Source organism: Tiliqua scincoides, chromosome 9 (assembly GCF_035046505.1).
Source record: "Tiliqua scincoides isolate rTilSci1 chromosome 9, rTilSci1.hap2, whole genome shotgun sequence".
In the NCBI taxonomy this organism is placed as follows: Eukaryota; Metazoa; Chordata; class Lepidosauria; order Squamata; family Scincidae; genus Tiliqua; species Tiliqua scincoides.
The window spans coordinates 13,708,078-13,726,007 of NC_089829.1; the positions used below are offsets into that span (position 1 = coordinate 13,708,078).

Sequence of the window (17,930 nt, forward strand, 5' to 3'; positions counted from 1 at the left end):
ATGGTCACCTTCCTAGCTCCAATGATGCTCATGCTTCTGGTGGCGGCCCACAGCTGCCATGCTCAAGGTCCCGTTCAGGTCACGGTGAGTTGGATGCTCCCATGCTTAGTTTAGAGATGCTTCCAAAGTTTTCTTTCCCAGATTTTCAAGTTGCTAGTTCTCTGCAGGGGTGTAATGAAGAGGAAGGGGGCTGAGGTTGGGGTGGCGCATATCATAAGGGCTTCTTTTACAGCAGGAGGAGAGACATCATCATCTGGAGCACTCAGAGGCAACCTTTGAAGCTTGCTTTTTTTTTTTTCTCCCAAAGGACCCAAGCTGAGAAGTGTCAGGCTCAGCAGGAGGCAAACTGAGGAAGTTGACTAAGGGCATAAATACCAGTCTGTCTTGCCCCAAGAAGCGGGTAAATAGGGGAAGTGACAGGCGAAGGAGAGAAGGAGAAAAAAGAATAAAAACGATTTGGGGAATTGGACCTTGCTTACTTCATTTCAATAGATGTGGGGGCCCAAGAGACACAGAGAGTGAAAATAAGTAGACAAACACTAGGCATGCACATGAATACAGTATATGAAGCTTTTAGGAATATTTTTATCCTGCCTTTCAGTTTGTAGACATCCATTTGACAAGTCTGGGATAAAATGACCCACATCTTTAAATGAAGTACATACAGTTGGATATCATTATCTATGGGGGATCCGTTCCTGCTCTCCCCCCCCCCCCCAGATAAGCAAATTCGTGGGTCAGGGCCATAGAACCTCCAGATGCAACCTGGAGATGTTCTCTGGTCACGTCCAGTGGTGTTTCTGAGGCCTGCAGAGGTTGTGGTCCGATTGCTCTGGGAACACAGGTGTGGCCCTTTGCTGCAGGTTCAGAACCTGCAGTGTGTTAAATCCACGGGTCCCAAAACCATAGATAAGAAGGTCAGATCTGTAATAAAATTCAAAGCAGAAAGAACTGGCAGGAGAAGCAAACACCCTGAAGATCTCTAAGGTTGGTGTGTGTGTGTGTGTGTGTGTGTGTGTGTGTGTGTGTGTGTGTGTGTGTGTTTTGGGGGGTAGTCTTAGCAAGGCATGGCTATCAACATTTACCATTAGTCCACAGGTTAGAACACATCCCCTTAGAGAAGGTTATGGGGGGCACAATATGACTAATTGGGTCTGCCAGAGGGTGGACCCTATGGATTTTATTAAAGACCACCCTACCTGTTCTCCTGTAATTTGAGGATCGTCTGCACCCAACCCTGACACTGACTTGTTGCTTCAACGAATTTTGGGTAGGATAATGAAATTTCGGTCCCATTGGAGTTTCTGAAAAAGCTGAAGGACCACTTGGGAAAAAGCTCAAGGTCAGCTTTCCCCCACCTGAGCTGGAAGGCCGTCTTTATTGGTCTGTGTTCAGACTCGGAGCTGCCGGAGGATTGTAAGGTGATCTGTGAAATGGATGACGGGATCCACATCTTGCAGAGGCTGGGTAAGTTGTATGGGATCCTGATCCCCTTGTCTCGTCTCACCCCCAAGCTCATTCCTCTTTCCCTCTCCAAGGCAGGCAGTGTCTAGGACAGGGTGAGATTTTTTTCTCAGCTTTCTTTCCCTGCCAGATTATTCTAATAAGAATAAGAGATACCCCCCTGCCAACCTGTTTTAATTTTCATCCATAATGAGTACTAGTAACTTGCCTTTTTTAAAAAGATGTGTTACATATCCAGTGAGAGACAATCCCAGATTCAGGCCCTGGCAGCCTCCCCAGGTAGGGCAAGGAAAGATCCCTGCTTGCAGTTCTGGAGAGCTGCTGCCAGTCAGTGCTGACTGCCCAGTCCTATCTCCCACCACTGGCACTGATGCAGCCATGCTGGGGGACTGCGCCCCGCATCCAATGATGTGGGGGGAATCAGACAGCCAGCAGGTGGAAAGTAAAAATATTTTCCTTGATCATTTTTTTATTTACCCCTTGGTAGGTGGCCAGATCACCTATGGGTCTCCTCAAACCCTACACCAGGCGTTTTGCTGAGGTCTGAGGAGAGAAAAGGGGCAGGGTAGCCTGTAAAAGGATCTGGGTAGACAGGGTAGACAGGATCTGGCGCAAGACAGTCCCACTGAGATCTTCCCTCCCTCCCCTCTCTGATCTACCCCCTGCCCTCCTCCTCCCCACCCACAATACACCTCCAATCCTGAACCCAAACCTCAGCCCGGCACGCTGGCTCACCACCCGCACGTACTGTTGCAAAACGTACCATAAGGCACGTTTATGGGTCCTAGTGCCAGGCAACCACTGGAGCTCTGCTGCTCAGAGGGCACGCGGACCACCAAGCAGCCGTGAGGCAGGTGGAGGTGTGTGGGGGAGTTGGGGAGGGGGCATTCCAGGGCAGGGGGAGGCGGAGGGAGGGAGGGGAAAGGGCGGGGAGGAGGCGTGCCAGGGGAGAGGAGCAGGATGGGAGGGAAGTGGGACCAGTGGAGCTTTGCTCCACCGGATCCTGAGCCTCCGACATGAAGCCTCAAAATTCTATGACGACCCAAGGGTCAGCGTGGAATCGAGTAGCCTCATTGCGGGGCTACTCAGTTTACCTGGAGGAAGGGCACAAAAGTCCCCTTCTCCTGCTGCTGTCGCTGCCTGCAAAGTGCCTGCAAAGTGCGCGGTATGCAGTGGCAGCCACAATGGTGGCCTGGCTTTCCCACTGCAGTAAAGGGATTTGTGCTACCAGAACACCTAAACTGATCAAGAATCTGATTCCACAGAAGGCAGCTTCCTCTATCATTTCATTGGCTGTCGTCAGTATATGCACTGAAATGTTTGTACTCACACCTCACTGGCACTCGACAATATCACCCCCTGCCAGTAACTGCAAATTGTCAACTAAGCTTAGTCAAGCTGATCTGGAATAGACCGCTCTCTTGACCAATCTAATTCAGCTCTTGTAAGCCTAGGTGTACCCTTATTTATTTTTTATTGCTGGTGGAGTGGGGGAAGAGTCCTCTTTTTATCAGCAGTTTAGCCTCGTGAAAGAGCAAGCTGTAAAACATCAAGCCAGTCAACAAATGGTGTGAGAATACAAGACGGGCAAACTGTACAGAGGTGACATTAGCCACGTGTAGCAGGCATGAGCTATTGCAGCAAAGCTATTAATTAACAGCCTATTTGGATCACTGCAAAACCACAATGGGGACAAACAGTTAGCAAGTTCATCTTTGGGTTCTAGATGTTTTAAAATGCATCCTGCTTTATTTTTTTGCATTTACAATATTTATATGCTGTCTTCCAACAAGATGTTCTCAGTGCCGCTTCCGTAGTTCCAAAGGAGGGGTGAGATTGAACTAATTTGTGGAGGACAGGAAGGGCCGGCCCATCCATGAGGCCAACTGAAGCACTCAGGCAGCAGATTGGTGCCCATCCCTGTCAAAACTAGTTGCCTCCACTGCTCCTCCTTCACTCCCTAGACTGCTAAAGGAAGAGGGGGACAGAGAGAAAGACGAAGTGTGGAGGGGAGGGGAGTGCTGAGGTAGAGCATTGGCAAGTGGGAGGAGCAGAGACTGGCACATCAGACCGTAAGGAGGGGGTAGCGTTTGACATGTGAACTCCGGAAGTCAGGAAGTCCCACGCTTCTGGGTTTGACAACAGCAGACAAGGAACAGAGTAAGGAGGGAAATAATCTGCCTCTGGCTTGAGCAACTGGGAAGCAGATCATCACAATTTGCATTGGTACCAGATTGAGCAGAGATGGCAATGGTAGAAAATGTGGAGGGTGGAAGACTCTAGGGTGGCTGAGTACACCACCCCCTCAGTTCCCCTCCCCCCTGCAATTACTGCTGATGCAATCTCGATGGGCCAGCATGGCTATTAAGCCTTACTGGTTGCGTCCTCCTTCCAAGACACAAGACATATGCGAGGTTGGGGATGCGAGGACCTCCTGATGACAACAACCTTCTCTCTTTCTTCTTTGGAACAGACCAGGCAGTGGAAGATGTTGACGAGTGTGAAATCTGTGTGGTCCCTGCTTGTACGGGATGCTACTGAAGACAGAACCGAAGGAGGGATCCTCTGGTCCAAGCTGGCAAATGCCTGAGACTTCTAACTGTGGCCCCGCCTTAACTTCCAGCATCGTCTCTCTCTCTCTCTCTCTCATTCTTATTGGGATAACCAGCAATATTGGTTTCCTTTGGACAAATATTGGGCGAAGAGAGGAGACCAGAGGGGAACTGAGAGTCAGGGTGGAGAATCTCTCTGGGTTGAATCCTTGGTGTTCTGCTGGGCGCTGGTGGGTGAGAATGGCTGGGTGATGTTTGCCAGAAGGTAAAGAGGGTGCCATCCATCCCCATCAATTAGATATGCAGCTAGTAGAACTAACAGATTTAACCTGTTATCCAGCACTCCCTGTCACTCCTCATCTCCACGACTGGGCCTGCCCCATCGATGACTAATTGCACTTTTGCCATTCCATACCCTTGAAATGTCACCTCTCTAGGGCCTCAACCCATCAGCACTCCAGTGCTGTATTCCATTCCTTACATCTATGCCAGACCTCTCCTTCCAGGGCTGGTCCTCTCATGAAGCAGAGGTGGGGACAAAAGAAAATATTTCTTTACCCAGTGTGTACTTAATCTGTGGAACTCCATGCCACAGGATGTGGTGATGGTGTCTGGCTTAGATGCCATTAAAAGGGGATTGGGCAGATTAGTGAAGGAAAAATCTGTCACAGTTTATAAGCCATGATGGGCATATGTAACCTCCTGGTTTTAGAAGTAGACTATCTCTGAAAGCCATTTGCAAAAGAGTGGCAACAGGATAAAGGCATCTTATCTTGTGCTCCCTGAGGCATCTGGTGGACCACTGTGAGATACAGGAGGCTGAATTAGGTGGGCCTTTGGCCTGACCCAGCAGGGCTCTTCTTGTGTTCTTATGGAGTAGCTGCCTCAGCCCATGGGCCAGGGGGAGAGTGGCAGGGACGCTGTGCACATCCCTCCCCTGCCAGGCATCCTCACTGCAGCCTGCTGGCCAGCCAGCCTCCCAGTTACTACCAACAGGTTTCTAAACTATGGATCTCCTGAGCCCATCAATGGACGGCCCTTTAAGACACCGCTTCTGTAAGACTTAGGTCAAACTGAAAACTTCATCTTGAACTCAGCCTGCAAAAAGTCACCTGAACTTGTCATGGGGGTGGGGAGGTGGGATTGAGATTGCAAAGCCCGTACCTGCGACCATGAACTCAAGCCATGGTGTCATTATGATAAATTCTTAAGTCAGACTCTTACATTCAGATCCCCTCCAGAAGGCATCCTTCCTCCTTGCTTGCCAGAGGAGCTGTTTCGATGTGTGAACAGATGGCATGTGCTTACAGGTGGCATACAGGATGTGCATACATACACGCACTAAAATGGGAACACTTTGCCTTCTGGTAACACAATGAGTAAGAGTACTGAGACTGTATTGAGAAGCCCCTTGCCAGGGACAATGACTAAGATCTCATGCACACATTTTGTTAAAACCTCAGAAGTTTGTGGGGTCTCTGGTTGCATTTTGTGAGCTTCCTGTCGCCAGGACTGACACTGTGAGTCAGTGTCCCAGGCTGGATCTTCAAACACTGTGTGAATCTCTGCAAGAATTCATACAGGTCGATGATAGCGTTTTTAAGCTTTTTCTTTCTCTCCCCTCTGTCCCTTTCTAATACCTTTTCCTTTATGCCAATAAAGGTTTTTGATTTGATTTAGTACGTTTTCCTGCCAAGGGATCAGGGTTAAAAAAGTGTGTCACCCCCCCCCCCATTTCCATTTGTCAAATGCTTTATTTTCTTTTGGTTCAACCACATCCACCCATTCATTCATTGAGGGTGCTCACTGTTTATTTCACAAAACAGTTGTCATCATCTGTCAATTACATTAATTTTCAATAAACGTGTGTCTTTAGATGGCTTGTTCTCACTCTCTTAAATTGTTGGTTTTTGCTGGGACTGGTCCAGTCTAGCCCAATCTGCCCAAGGGCCTGATCCTATGGTTGCCTTGGGCTGCCCAAATTCATGTTCCAGCAGGTGCTTTGGGGCAGTACGAAAGCCAGACCACTGTCATGTGCTTCCAGGCCGCAACCACAAACCGACAAATGGCGTAGAGAACAAAGCACAGCTCCAAAGCTTCCATTGACATTGGTAAGTTGGCAGTAGGAGTGTTTTATGGGTGAGGAGGTGGAAGGCAGGGGGAGTTTGGGGCAGATGGGGGCAGGAAAGGGTGAGGAGGGATAGAGATTTTGGCAGCACTGGTGTGGGGCAGATCTTATCCCCTCTTTCCCAGGTTGCCCCACTCCTTTTCTCTCCTTGGACTTACACCAGCTAAACGGCTGGTGTAGGTACAAAGACATCCATAGGTGATTGAGCAGCCTACCAGGGGAGGGGCTGCCCTGTGAACAGTGTATGCTGGTGGTGTTGCCCTGGATGCTGGAAGAGTGATTGGTGAAGCCTTTGTGGAGGGCTTAACTGCTTGGACACTCTAGCCCACCTCTCTCCTCTCCCTCCCTCTCCCACTCCATTCCCCTCCTCTTTTTTTGAATCAAGGGAGCAGGAGGAGGAGGAATGGATGCAGGTAGATACCTCCTGTCTATCCACTTCCTGAGATGAACTCCTCAGCCAGTCTTGTAGGTGGATGGCCCTGACTCCTAGAAGCCAGAATACTAACTAAAGGAACTGTATTTGAACTATTTAAACTAAAGAGATGTACTTAACAAGTCTCTCCCTTGTCCCCTGGACTACTGGAATGGTCACTGTCCCATTACATATGGCCATAAGAGAGGACAGGACGCATGCAGTAGTCAACAATTTATGATCAAAAAGCATTGGGGTCTTGGTTTGCCTGTCCTCGGGGGGAGGCAAAGCAGATCCATTTCACCTTGCCGGCCTTAAGTAAGAAAACCTACCTGGCTGGTCAGGCCAGTTCAGAGCTAAGAATTTGCAAGAACCAGACTGATGAGCTCCAGCTTGTACCTACAGGGTTTTATTTAGGTTTCTTTTATTTAGGTATGCTTTATAATAGTTATTTCGGTTTTCACTGGCCAAAATAAATTTGCAAGGTAAACAAGGCTACGCTTTGGCAGCCATCTATTTTTGACTTCTGCCCATGCTCTGGTCCCTAACCAGATGAACATGCAAGGTTTTGCTGAATTATACTAATTAAAAAAGATTAGTAATTAGCCCATTGGTTCCCAAACTTTTTAATACTGGGACCCATTTTTTAAAAATGACATTCTATCAGGACCCACTTAGCTCTACAAGACTTAAAAAAATGATCTAGAAAGAAATATTATTTATTTATTTATTTATTTGCAAGTAATATGTTTGTTTGCATAATCAATCAATGAGGCAGCCCTGATGAATAACCTCAAGGCTTGAGGGGTTTAGTTCTGCGACCCAGCCTTCACCTGCCCCCACTGCCTGTCATCAATGGACTTGGGGGGGGGGGAACCAACAAAAAAGACGTTCAAGCATTTATCTCATATTTTCACAAGCTTGTGAACTGCAGGAGCTCAGCTCTTTGCAGGACAGTTAGCAGCTATCTGATTTTTGAACAGCCTCAGGGCTTGAGGCAATTACAGCGCAAGCCTATCTTGCGCTGGAACAGGCAGGCTATGAGGCCTGCACTGTATCCAGTGCAAGATTGGGGCCACAATCAGCTCAGCTGGAGGCAAGGAGAAACTCTTCCCATTACCCCTTACCCCCAGGTAAGCAACCACACCCACCAGACAGATCCCATGACTGCACGAGGCAGGCAGTTCCAGTGCTGACCAGCTCTTACACGGGGCCAAGGGTCTGAACCAGCATACAGCAGCTTCCAATAAAGGGGGGGGGCGATAAATCCTGATGTATTTGTACACTGACCTTTCTCTTTCATTTCCTTAAGGAGGTGACCAGGAAGGTGGGCATGAACCGAAGAGCTAACCATGGGAAGAACAAGAAGCTCCATCTTCGCCTAGTCAAAACCTTGAGTTTTTGCTCCTGCTTGGAAGAGGATCGTGTCCTCTCATGTAGCGGTGCTGCCTGCCTGCACATCATGCAATAAAGTCCTGAATGCAACCCAAAGTCTTGTCGGTCTGTTCTGGCTAATGCTTCTCAACAAATATTGTGTGCTTGCTTTGAAGCGTTTTGAGGACAGATCAGGTGAGCAGGGGTGTAACTCACTGTCGTGGCGCCTGGGTCCATGATGTCACAATGTCATGTGACATTGTGCTATCACTTGAGGAGGGGGTGCTTGTTGCAGCAGCTTCACGTCGCCCCCATTCCTTGTCCTCTGGGGGCTCCCCTTTGAAGGAGAAGGAGTGGGGGCATGAAGCCACCAGCACCTCCTCATCCAGGGAGAACCCAAAGGGACTGCCTTGCACCACTTGCTGATTCTTCCTGGAGGAGGAGGCACTTGTTGCAGCAGCTTTGCACCCCCATTCCTTCTCCCATGAAAGCTCTCTTTTGAAGGAGCAGGAACGGGGGTGTGAAGCCGCCAACACTCCCTTCATCAATAGGGCAGAACCTGAGGGGCAATCATGCACCCCCTCTTTGTTGTAGCACCTGGGGGGAGGTGCTCCGGCCTAGTTATGCTTCTGGGGTGAAGATCCACTTAAGGGGCTGGAAATATTTCATCTCAAAGACAGGAAATGAAGAGATAGGTGAAATAATCTTAAATAAATACTAAATGAATGAACTGTCCTGAACTCACGCTGTGGCCTCAGGAAAGCCACGCCCCCTCAGCCTCAGTCTTCGTCATCTGCAGTATGGACATAATAACACTCATGGATGGGTACAGGGCTGTTGCGAGTTCCAAGAGAATGCGACAACCATTGCACACGTAGAAAGGGTTAGACATGCGCAAGGTAGTATCTAGTCGAAGCAAAGAGGCAGTTCTCCTCCAGCCAGCTGGCTGACCTATCTGTACACACTAGCCCAAATGCCACTTGATGTCACAATGGCAGTGTTTCAGGCAGGGCTGGCCCAGCACCAGATGCTCACCTTGCAAGGGGCTCCAGAGATGGCCTGTGTCAGCAAGAGTGGCTTGAGGGACAAAGTTGAGAGGCCCACTGGCCGACAGAGGGGTCTCCTGTATCTGGAGATCATTGATGGTGCTTGCCTCCTGGCAACGTTTCACAGGTCCTTCACCTTTCCTTCCTCTCACAGCCCTCTCGGGAATCATGAGCTCCAACCATAAAAAGAGGCAGCCGGCAAAACTCACGCCAAGGCCTCTCGGCCTAAGACAAGGTCGGTGCAAAACTTTCCTTTGCTCGGAGCTGGAATGATTGCCAGGTGTTTCAGGCACAGGTGTCAAGCAGCCCAAATCTGGCCCACCTATGAAGCAGACTGAGGCTGTTGCCTAAGGAGGCTGGCAGGAGGCTCCAGGTGCTACCCTAATCTCCTTCCACCACTGCCAATGCTATTCCCATGTGTCCATTGATGCTTGCTGGATTTCAGAAGAGGAATGGATCAGCAGAGAGAGAGAGAGAGAGAGAGAGAGAGAGAGAGAGAGAGAGAGAGAGAGAGAGAGCAGAGGAGAGGAGAGAAGGGTGTCTCAGGAGACATTCTAGCAGATTGCTCTTCTCCTCTCCTACTCCACTTCACTTTCTCTTTTCAAATCCAGCATGTATGGCAGGAGGAGGAGGTCATGTGATGCTTCATGGCTGCTTACCACTGGGAAAGGGAGGGTGACAATTGGTGCCCCACCTTAAGCACAAAAAGATATTTTGTGAAGTGTTTTTAACTTGCGTTAATTGTGTTTTTAATTGTGATTATATTTCTGTATTCTTTTATTTATTGTTGTAAGCCACCTTGGGTCCCTTCGGGGAGGAAGGTGGGATATAAATGCAGTAAATAAAATAAATAAAATAAAAATAAATGATACTCCCCCATCCCTGCCCAGGTCTTGCAGAGATGTATCGAGAAGAGATGCTCTGTGATGCCACACTCATCGTCGACGGCCAGAGGTTTCCTTGCCACAGGTAGGCTTTGCCTTGTCTGAGCATCACAGAGACCTGGAATGTGGCTCCATCCATGTTCAGGGAGACTGTCACATGAGGCTGTCTCCTCCTCTAATTCCTCTCTGCACCAATGCTCCATGAAAACATGCCTCCAATCAGGGTGACTTCAACTCCACAGCCAATGATTTTAGTGGACAAGTGGAACATGAACCAGCAGTGTGATGCCACTGCAAAAAGGCCAATGCAAACTTGGGCTGCATTAACAGAGGCACAGAGTCTAGATCAGGAGTGTCAAACTCTCCCTCTGGGAGGGAGAGGTGGAAGGAGACCTCAGAAGGCAAGGAGCTCTCCAAGGGGAAGGGCAGACCAAGAGGGGAGAGAAACAGAGAAACTGCCGAGGTGCTGGGAGAGCTCAATTATCATGGAGGCCACCCTTTCAGCAGCACCCATCTGCCAAGCTGTCACATCGCAGAGCACCTCTCAGCTGCTAAGCTGATGCCTTGGCAAAACCAGCACTGGTGAAATGGTGGCCCACAGGGTAATTGGCTTCTCCCATATCTTGAAAATACAATTAAGATTTTCATTTTTTTTTTTCATTTGCAACTGAGTTCCTACATGAGAACAAAGTGCTTATTTCTGGACAATGTCTACTTAATGACATCACTTCCTGCTTAACGACATCACTTCTGGCCCTCAGCAGGTACCATAAATGCTCTTTGGTTTGCTGTATGAAACAAGCTTGACAATCTGGTCTAGATCTCAAGAAGTCATAGCTCCCCTCCTTTCTGCACTAGTCAGGCCTCACTTGAAACACATCATCCACTCTTGGGCACCACATTTTAAGGACACTGATTACTTAGAGGAGGTCAGCAAACATTGTGAGGGTCTGGAAACCAAGTCTGGTGAGGAATAGGGAGAAGTCAACTTAGGCTAGACACAATGAAGTATTTACAAATTGAATTTCCTAACAGTGTATCTTGCGCAGGTTGTAGGTTCTCTCTTGTTGGAGGTTTCAGGTAGAGGCTGGGCAACTGCCTGGTAGAGATGCTGGGGCAGTTGCGTGCACTGAGCCGGGGGTTGGACTAGATGACCCCACAAGATCCCTTCTGCCTTGAACATCCTATGATTCTATGACAGGCTCTCCTTTTTATGCAGAGCGCTGTTGGCAGCCATCAGCCCGTACTTCCGGGACGTTTTCATCCACACCTGGAAGGAGTCCAATGGGGGCGAAGTGCTGCTCCAAGGTATAGCCCCGTCAGTCATCCAAAGCATCCTGAAATATATCTACACGGAGGAAATAGCGCTCACCCCTGAGCAGGCCCCACACATCTTTGCAGGGGCCTGCCAGCTGCAGATTATTCCTGTGCAGGACACCTGCTGCAGGTAAGCCACCAGATCCTTCCTTCTGCTGAGACCATCAATGCACTAGCCCAGTTTCAAAAGTAGCTGTGTGCATCTCACAAAGAACATCCAGTTTCCATTCACTGACTCTTTTCAGATGGCTCCATTCATGGTGTGGTGACTGGCAGGACCACACTGATTCAGTGCTCCTTCCTGCCAGGAGCACGGATCAGGACTCCATTGTTATTGGCAGGAGTGTGCTAGCGCAATGGACCCAAGGGTGAAAGCTCATTTTGGAGCCCTGAACTGAATCAGTCAGAGAAATTAATGATGCAAAACTAGACTGGAGCTAGAAAATTGTTCTGGGTTTATGATAACAGCGCTGTGGTGAGAGCCTAGTGAATTCTGACCGCAGTTGTGGGATTCCAACTACTTCCTTTAACACTAATGAACAAAGAGGTAGCCAGATGGACAGCCAGATAGACAGACAGTTCCTCCTTGCTCACCCTGCCTCTGCTAATCTGGTTCTGGGGAGGAGAGAAGAGGAAGTACCTGGCCCACCTTTCTCCCTCAAAGGCTAACAGGGCAGCAGAGGTCCCACCACCACTTCGCGTATTCTGACCGCATTGGCCTCTGAGGGTCAGGCTGAGCTCTTCCTTCCCTCCATCAGAGAGGCAAGAGGATGATATCAGGGGCACTGGAGGGCTCCTAGGAGAATCCCATCGTCTGCAGTGGGAGTTACAATAGGCACAAAGTTGATTTAGGAAGTCAACCTGCGTGATTTGATTTTCCTAAGTGCACTTAGAGGCTGCAGAAGTCACAAACTATGGGTGATTATGGGAGTTGTGGGCCCCTAGCACCTGCCCAGGGAGAATCACAGAATCATAGATCTGAGAGGTTCACAGAAGATCATCTAGTCCAACCCCCTGCTTGTAGCAGGAAACCCTCCTAGAGCATCTCCAGCAGGTACTTGTCGAACCTCTGCTTGAAGATCTCCTTTGACGTAGAACCCACCACCTCCTTCCACAACCTGTTCAATTGCCAAACCGCCCTCTGGAGACCCACTCTCTGGGGCTGGCCCTGGTCATTGGGTGTCAATCCTCCTTTCTTCCTGCCATTTTTATACCCAACACAATCCTGTGAATTTCTGCCAGGACACGACGCCCATTAGCATGGCAACACCAAATGGTACTCCCTTCATATTGTTGTATCCACAGGGATTCTGCATGCAGAGGTTGGATGGGGTCCAAAATAGGCCTTAGAATTACTTTATCACGTTTTAGAATTTTTTTTTTTTTTTGCGTTTTCATACCACCCTACCTCCAAGGAGCTCAGTGCAGTGTATATAGGTCCTTCCCTCAATTTGTCCTCACAACAATCCTGTGAGGTAGGTGAGGCTGTAATGTAAGGTCTGGCCCAAGAGCACACAGCACGCTTTGTGGCCGAGTTGAGGTTTGAACCTAGATCTTCCAGGTCTAACTCCAAAATCCTTTGTGGCACTCATGGTACCTTACAAAGAGTGAGGCAACAGGGTCTCTGCCCCAAGGAGCTCCCAATTTAAAAACAGACACAACAGAAGAATGACGGGTTGGGCAAGAATGGGGAAGAAATATGCCATTATTGATCATATACATGTACTTAGCCATGGTTATGAATAGAGAATAGCAGGCTGGACCAAAGCATGTAAAAGATGGGTTTTGAGAAGGAATTTAGAGGACTGGCATCACCAAACGTTTTCCAGGGGTCCTGGGAATCTATCCTACTTTGTTCTGAGTTTCCACAAGCTCCGTGCTAGCAGTTCCCAGTTATTGATCAGGGTCCACAGGTGACCCTGGCCCTTGTGCTGCCCCAGGGTCAGGAATGCAAGTGCTGCCCCTGCCTGACCCAGAAGTAATTGTGTCACCACAATTACGACACCTTCAGAATAGCCCTGCTTTTTTCCCACTTAGGAATGAAATAAGTGAGCAGGGGTCTAAACAGCAGCCCTCTTCTCCCCCCTCCCTTTTCAAAGAAGGGGGCAACCCTCAGATCAGCACAGCTCCAACCTAAAAAAGAAAAGTGGGGACTGAGCATGTGCCGTGGATGTGTGTGTGCCATGGGGGGCACCTGAATCTCATGGCGCCCGGGGTCATTTGTACCCATTGACACCCCCTCCCCAAGTTTGCCAGACTCATATGTGCTTCACCACTGCTGAAGACTTTGTCCTTCCCCTTAACCATCTTTTTGCCTTGTGAAAATATTTCTCTGCATTAAAAAAAAAAAAAGTATTTATTGATTATTTTTTTAAGGCTAGTGACTCGCATTTGAAAAAAAAACAAATTCTCCAAATTTCCGTGATCGAGCCAAAGGCTTGAGCCATAGTGCCCTGATAGATCTCACCCCTTTCTTTCCCCTTCCAGGTTCCTCATGAAAAATCTCTCCATCCAGAATTGCTTTGGGATGTATTCTCTGGCTTGCACACACCAGAGCCAGCCACTGCTTCGGGCCACAATCCAATTCCTCACGCTGAGTTTTAGGCTGGTCTCTGAGGAAGAGGACTTCCTGAAGCTGGACTCCAACACCTTGGTCACACTGATCTCCTCTGATGACCTTATGGTGGCTTCTGAGCTGAAAGTCTACCAAGCCATACGGCGCTGGGTGAAATGCCAGCCCAGGCAGCGGGGGCCCCTCCTCGGGGAGCTCATGCGCCACGTCCGCTTCCCCCTCTTCAGCGCAGAGGAGCAGGCCGAACTCCAGAAGGACTTGAAGCTGTGGGGGGATCTTAAGCTAAAGTGGCAGGAGGTGGACGGTGATGAGAGGCTGCGCCTGGCCAAGGGGCTCCGGGGTGGCATGTATAAACCGCACATCTTGTGCATCGACACTCAGCTGTCTGACTACCAAGAGATGGAAACTGAAGAGGCACACATGAGCTGTTACGAACCCCAGGCCGGGAACTGGGAGAAGCTTCCTGGTCTGCCGTTCCTTACACATGCTTGCTGCACAGCTGCGGGCGACAAGGTTTACATCTCTGGAGGCGTCTGTCGGAATTCCTATTCTTCTTCAGTCTATGAATTCAGTGCCTTCAAAGGTCACTGGGTACAACTCCCTTCCATGAGCGTGCCCCGTGCCGCACATGGCTTCCTGTTTTGGGACCGCATGCTCTATGCCATGGGAGGCTGGCAAAAGTTCCAGAGCTTCCTCAGATCAGCAGAGAGCTTTGACCTGGAGACAGGTAAGTGGGCCGCCATCCCCAAGCTCCCCTTTGCGCTGAGCCACCCGGCGGCCAGTGTGTTCCGGAACAAGCTCTACCTCCTGGGTGGTGCCACAGGCATTTCCAGCCATTGGCTGTTTCATCGTGGGTTGCTCATCTACGAGATCAGCTCAAGCACATGGACTCAGGTGCCTCTGCCCGCGGGCTTCTATGCCGCAGGGGCTGTGGCTTTGGACAACGGGATCTGTGTTTTTGGTGGCTACATGGAGAAGAAATTCCGAGACTGGGTGGAAGGGACTTTGTCACCCGAGAACCGTTACAGTACCCGCAAATGCTTCTTTGTCAATGAGGCAGGAACGGTGACCCATGCCACCAGCAGAGTGACCAATGGCCCCAGCATCCCTAAATTGCCACGCGGGATTGCCAATGCGGGAGTGGTCTGGTGTGGCAAGCGGATCTATATCTTAGGAGGGGAGGACCTGACCCAGCGCTACAAAGCAATTTACCACTGGTCGCCTGGTGAGCCCCGTTGGCACCGGATGGCCACAGATATCCCCATGTCCCGCGAGGGTATCAGCAGGTTTGGGTGTGCCACCCTGATGAGGCCCAAACCGCACATCCTCCAGCTCTTCCAACGCACCTCCCGTGTCATAGTGGCTGTTGTCAGCATCTGATGATTTCCAGAAGGTCCTGTAGCAACTTCTGAGTATGCCAGCATCAGACCAGTGCACACGGATAAATTATTGCAGAATGACCTATGGGTCATCACTGACGATGCAGGGGTCCGTGTGGTGACGCAGGAGCTTGTCATGGAACCCCACTAAGATGACACAACAGCACAACATCGACCACTCAGGAATTACTTCATGTGTCTCCTGGGTTCTCTCACCCACTGAAATGAAATAAACAGTCCCCACTCTCCCCTCTGTGAACATTTTCTGAACCACCTTCCATCAATTTCTGCCTCCTCATCCATCATTCATTTGCAGGGCAGGGAATTTTGCTTATACTCCAGGTAAATTTCTTAGTTTGCCTCTTGCTGGGCCTGATGATGCTTCTCATCTCAGGGCCTTTGAAAAAGTTTCACAGGCAGTCCCTAGGTGCTCCTCCTGATGACCTCACTGCTCTAGGAGATATTCAGTGGTCCTCTCTCCCATTCTCCTTTGGCAACATCCCTGGTCATCGCTGACTGGTTGCGAGCCTTTTTTGTGGAATTCACTGCCACAAGGTGGCCTGGGCTCAGATGACTTTAAGAGTATAGTTTGTTTGTTTTACACAACCCTTCCTCCAAGGAGCACAGAGTAACGTACACGGTTCCTTCCCACCTTTTGTCCTCACAACAACCCTGTGAGGTAGGTGAGGCTGAAAAGGAGCCGCTGGCCCAAGGTCATCCATTAAGATTTGTGGCAGAACAGAGATTTGAACCTGGATCAATCGGGTCTAAGAGCAACACCAGAACCACTATACCATCCTGGCTCAAATATGCAAATTCATGGTCTATTAATGGTTGTTAGCCCTGATGGCTACATAGAGCCTTGGTGTACTCACTGTGGGAAGTGATTTGCTAGACTCGATGGACTGATGCAGCAAGGCTCTCCTTATGTCTTCTTATGGAAGGTGGGTCTATCAGCAGCTATTGATCAGTGAGTGAATCCTCCATGCTCAGGGCAGTCTGTCTCTGATGACCAAATGCTGGGGACAAGCCAGAAGGAAAAAGGAACACGTGTCACTTTCAATGTCCTCCTTGTGGGCCTCTTGAGGAACCTGATTGGCCACTGTTGGAAACAGGATGCTAGACTAGACAGGGCTCATCTTGCATTCTGACGCTGGGCTGTTTCTTTGCCACCTTGCCTGTGTGCCCTTGAGACAAGGCAGAGAGCACACAACAGGCAGGCAATTCCCACATTCCTCCATTATGCTACTGTTGTTAACATGAACATAGTTTCATGTACAGGTTTCTCATGTGCACACTGGGAAACTGGAGCCAGAGGTAAGCTCAGGCAGGAGGTGGTCTGCATTGCTTCCCAACCAATTTCTTTTTCAAGGCTGCAGTTTCGCTAGTGGCCTCAAGGGGGAATCAACTGCCAAAGAATACTTCCGGGGGGGGGGGAAGGTTATTTGCTGATCTGAGTTCAGAGGCTCCAAACTTATTTTTCCCCAAAGGAAATCCCCTTGGGAAATTTCAGGAATAATCCTGATCTCTAGCACCCAAGCTGATGTTTCATCCCACCGACCTGAAAAGGATCCCTAAGAATTCAGTCCTCCCATAGCACTGAATGTGTCCAAGAACAGGGAAAACGGAGTTGGAAGGGGCCTTGGAGGTCATCTAGTTCCACCCCCTGTTCAGTGCAGGCAACTGCAGCATCCTTGACAGGTGGCCATCTAGTCTCTATTTGAAAATCTCCAGTGGTGGGTTACCCCCACTTTAGTTGTCCACAATTGCAGGAGACAGACTGTTCCAGTGCCAGCTCTGACTGCTTGGAAATCTTTCCATTCATTCATTCATTCATTCATTCATTCATTCATTTCATTGGTTAGTTAGTTAGGGCCCAATCCTATCCAATTTCCCAGTGCGGGTGCAGCTGTGCCAGTGGGGCATACACGGCATCCTTTGGTGGGGAGGCAGTCACAGATGCCCTCTCAAGGTATGGGAACATTTATTTCCTAACTTTGGGTCTGCATTGCGGTTGCACTGGTACTGGAAAGTTGGATAGGATTGGGCCCTTAGTTAGTTAGTTAGTTAGTTAGTTAGTTAGTTAGTTAGTTAGTTAGTTAGTTAGTTAGTTAGTTAGTTAGGTTACAGCCCAGTCCTAACGGGCAGCCCAATCCTGAGCTGCCCGGGGCGCCCCAGCTCGGGGGCACCGCGAGGGCTGCTGCCGAGTCCAGCGCCTCCCGCGTTACCACGGGAGGCACCTCGGGAGTAGGGGATGTTCGTCCCCTTCCCTCGAGTAAGGGAGGTAGGCCCACAATGGGGTTACTCTCTTTAGCGGTGACCAAAAGTAAAGGCGCTCGTGTAAGGCACGCAGCCTTCATGAGCGCCTAGGATCCTGCGGAGAAGAGCTCCGCAGATCCTCCTCCCGCCCGCCCCCCCGGTACACCCCCTCCCATCATGCTGGCCTCCCCCCTCCCCGGAACGCCCCCATCCCCACCCCCGTTTGCTGTCCCGCAGCCCAGCGGTCACAGGCACTGCTGAGCTGCAGAACGTGGGCGCCCGCCAGGCGGTGGCTCAACGCCAGCTGGAGCTGAGCCACCTCTGGCGGGAGCCTGGCGGTAAGCCCCGCAAGCATGCCGTGGAGGTGCAGCGCGGACCACAGGATTGGGCTCTAGTTAGTTCGTTAGATGCCACTTTTCTCATCAGAGCCATTGGTTGTTTGTTTGATTTTCTCTGTAAACAGCTTTGTGAACTTTCCATTGAAAAGTGGTATATAAATACTGTTGTTGTTGTTGTTGTTGTTGTTGTTGTTATTACTAGACT

General features: G+C 49.8%; 2 protein-coding genes across 2 annotated transcripts; both read left to right on the top strand.

Annotated features, from left to right (window-relative positions):
* Positions 1-4,005, top strand: LOC136660320 (guanylin-like). The gene is made up of 3 exons (XM_066637450.1): positions 1-84; positions 1,275-1,467; positions 3,938-4,005. The coding sequence occupies exons 1-3, from the start codon at positions 1-3 to the stop codon at positions 4,003-4,005; spliced, it is 345 nt and encodes a 114-aa protein (XP_066493547.1).
* Positions 4,006-9,144: 5,139 nt separating this feature from the next.
* On the top strand, positions 9,145-15,129 carry LOC136660321 (kelch-like protein 12). Its single transcript, XM_066637451.1, has 4 exons — positions 9,145-9,211; positions 9,867-9,945; positions 11,080-11,307; positions 13,665-15,129. The coding sequence occupies exons 1-4, from the start codon at positions 9,145-9,147 to the stop codon at positions 15,127-15,129; spliced, it is 1,839 nt and encodes a 612-aa protein (XP_066493548.1).
* The last annotated feature ends 2,801 nt before the right edge of the window (positions 15,130-17,930 follow it).

Excerpts from the sequence above, each read along its gene's own strand:
- LOC136660320 (XM_066637450.1), top strand. The coding sequence starts at position 1 with ATGGTCACCTTCCTAGCTCCAATGATGCTCATGCTTCTGGTGGCGGCC. Across the intron at positions 85-1,274 it reads AAGGTCCCGTTCAGGTCACG|GATAATGAAATTTCGGTCCC; the intron begins GTGAGTTGGATG and ends AATTTTGGGTAG. Across the intron at positions 1,468-3,937 it reads CCACATCTTGCAGAGGCTGG|ACCAGGCAGTGGAAGATGTT; the intron begins GTAAGTTGTATG and ends TCTTTGGAACAG.
- LOC136660321 (XM_066637451.1), top strand. The coding sequence starts at position 9,145 with ATGAGCTCCAACCATAAAAAGAGGCAGCCGGCAAAACTCACGCCAAGG. Across the intron at positions 9,212-9,866 it reads GCCTCTCGGCCTAAGACAAG|GTCTTGCAGAGATGTATCGA; the intron begins GTCGGTGCAAAA and ends ATCCCTGCCCAG. Across the intron at positions 9,946-11,079 it reads CAGAGGTTTCCTTGCCACAG|AGCGCTGTTGGCAGCCATCA; the intron begins GTAGGCTTTGCC and ends CTTTTTATGCAG.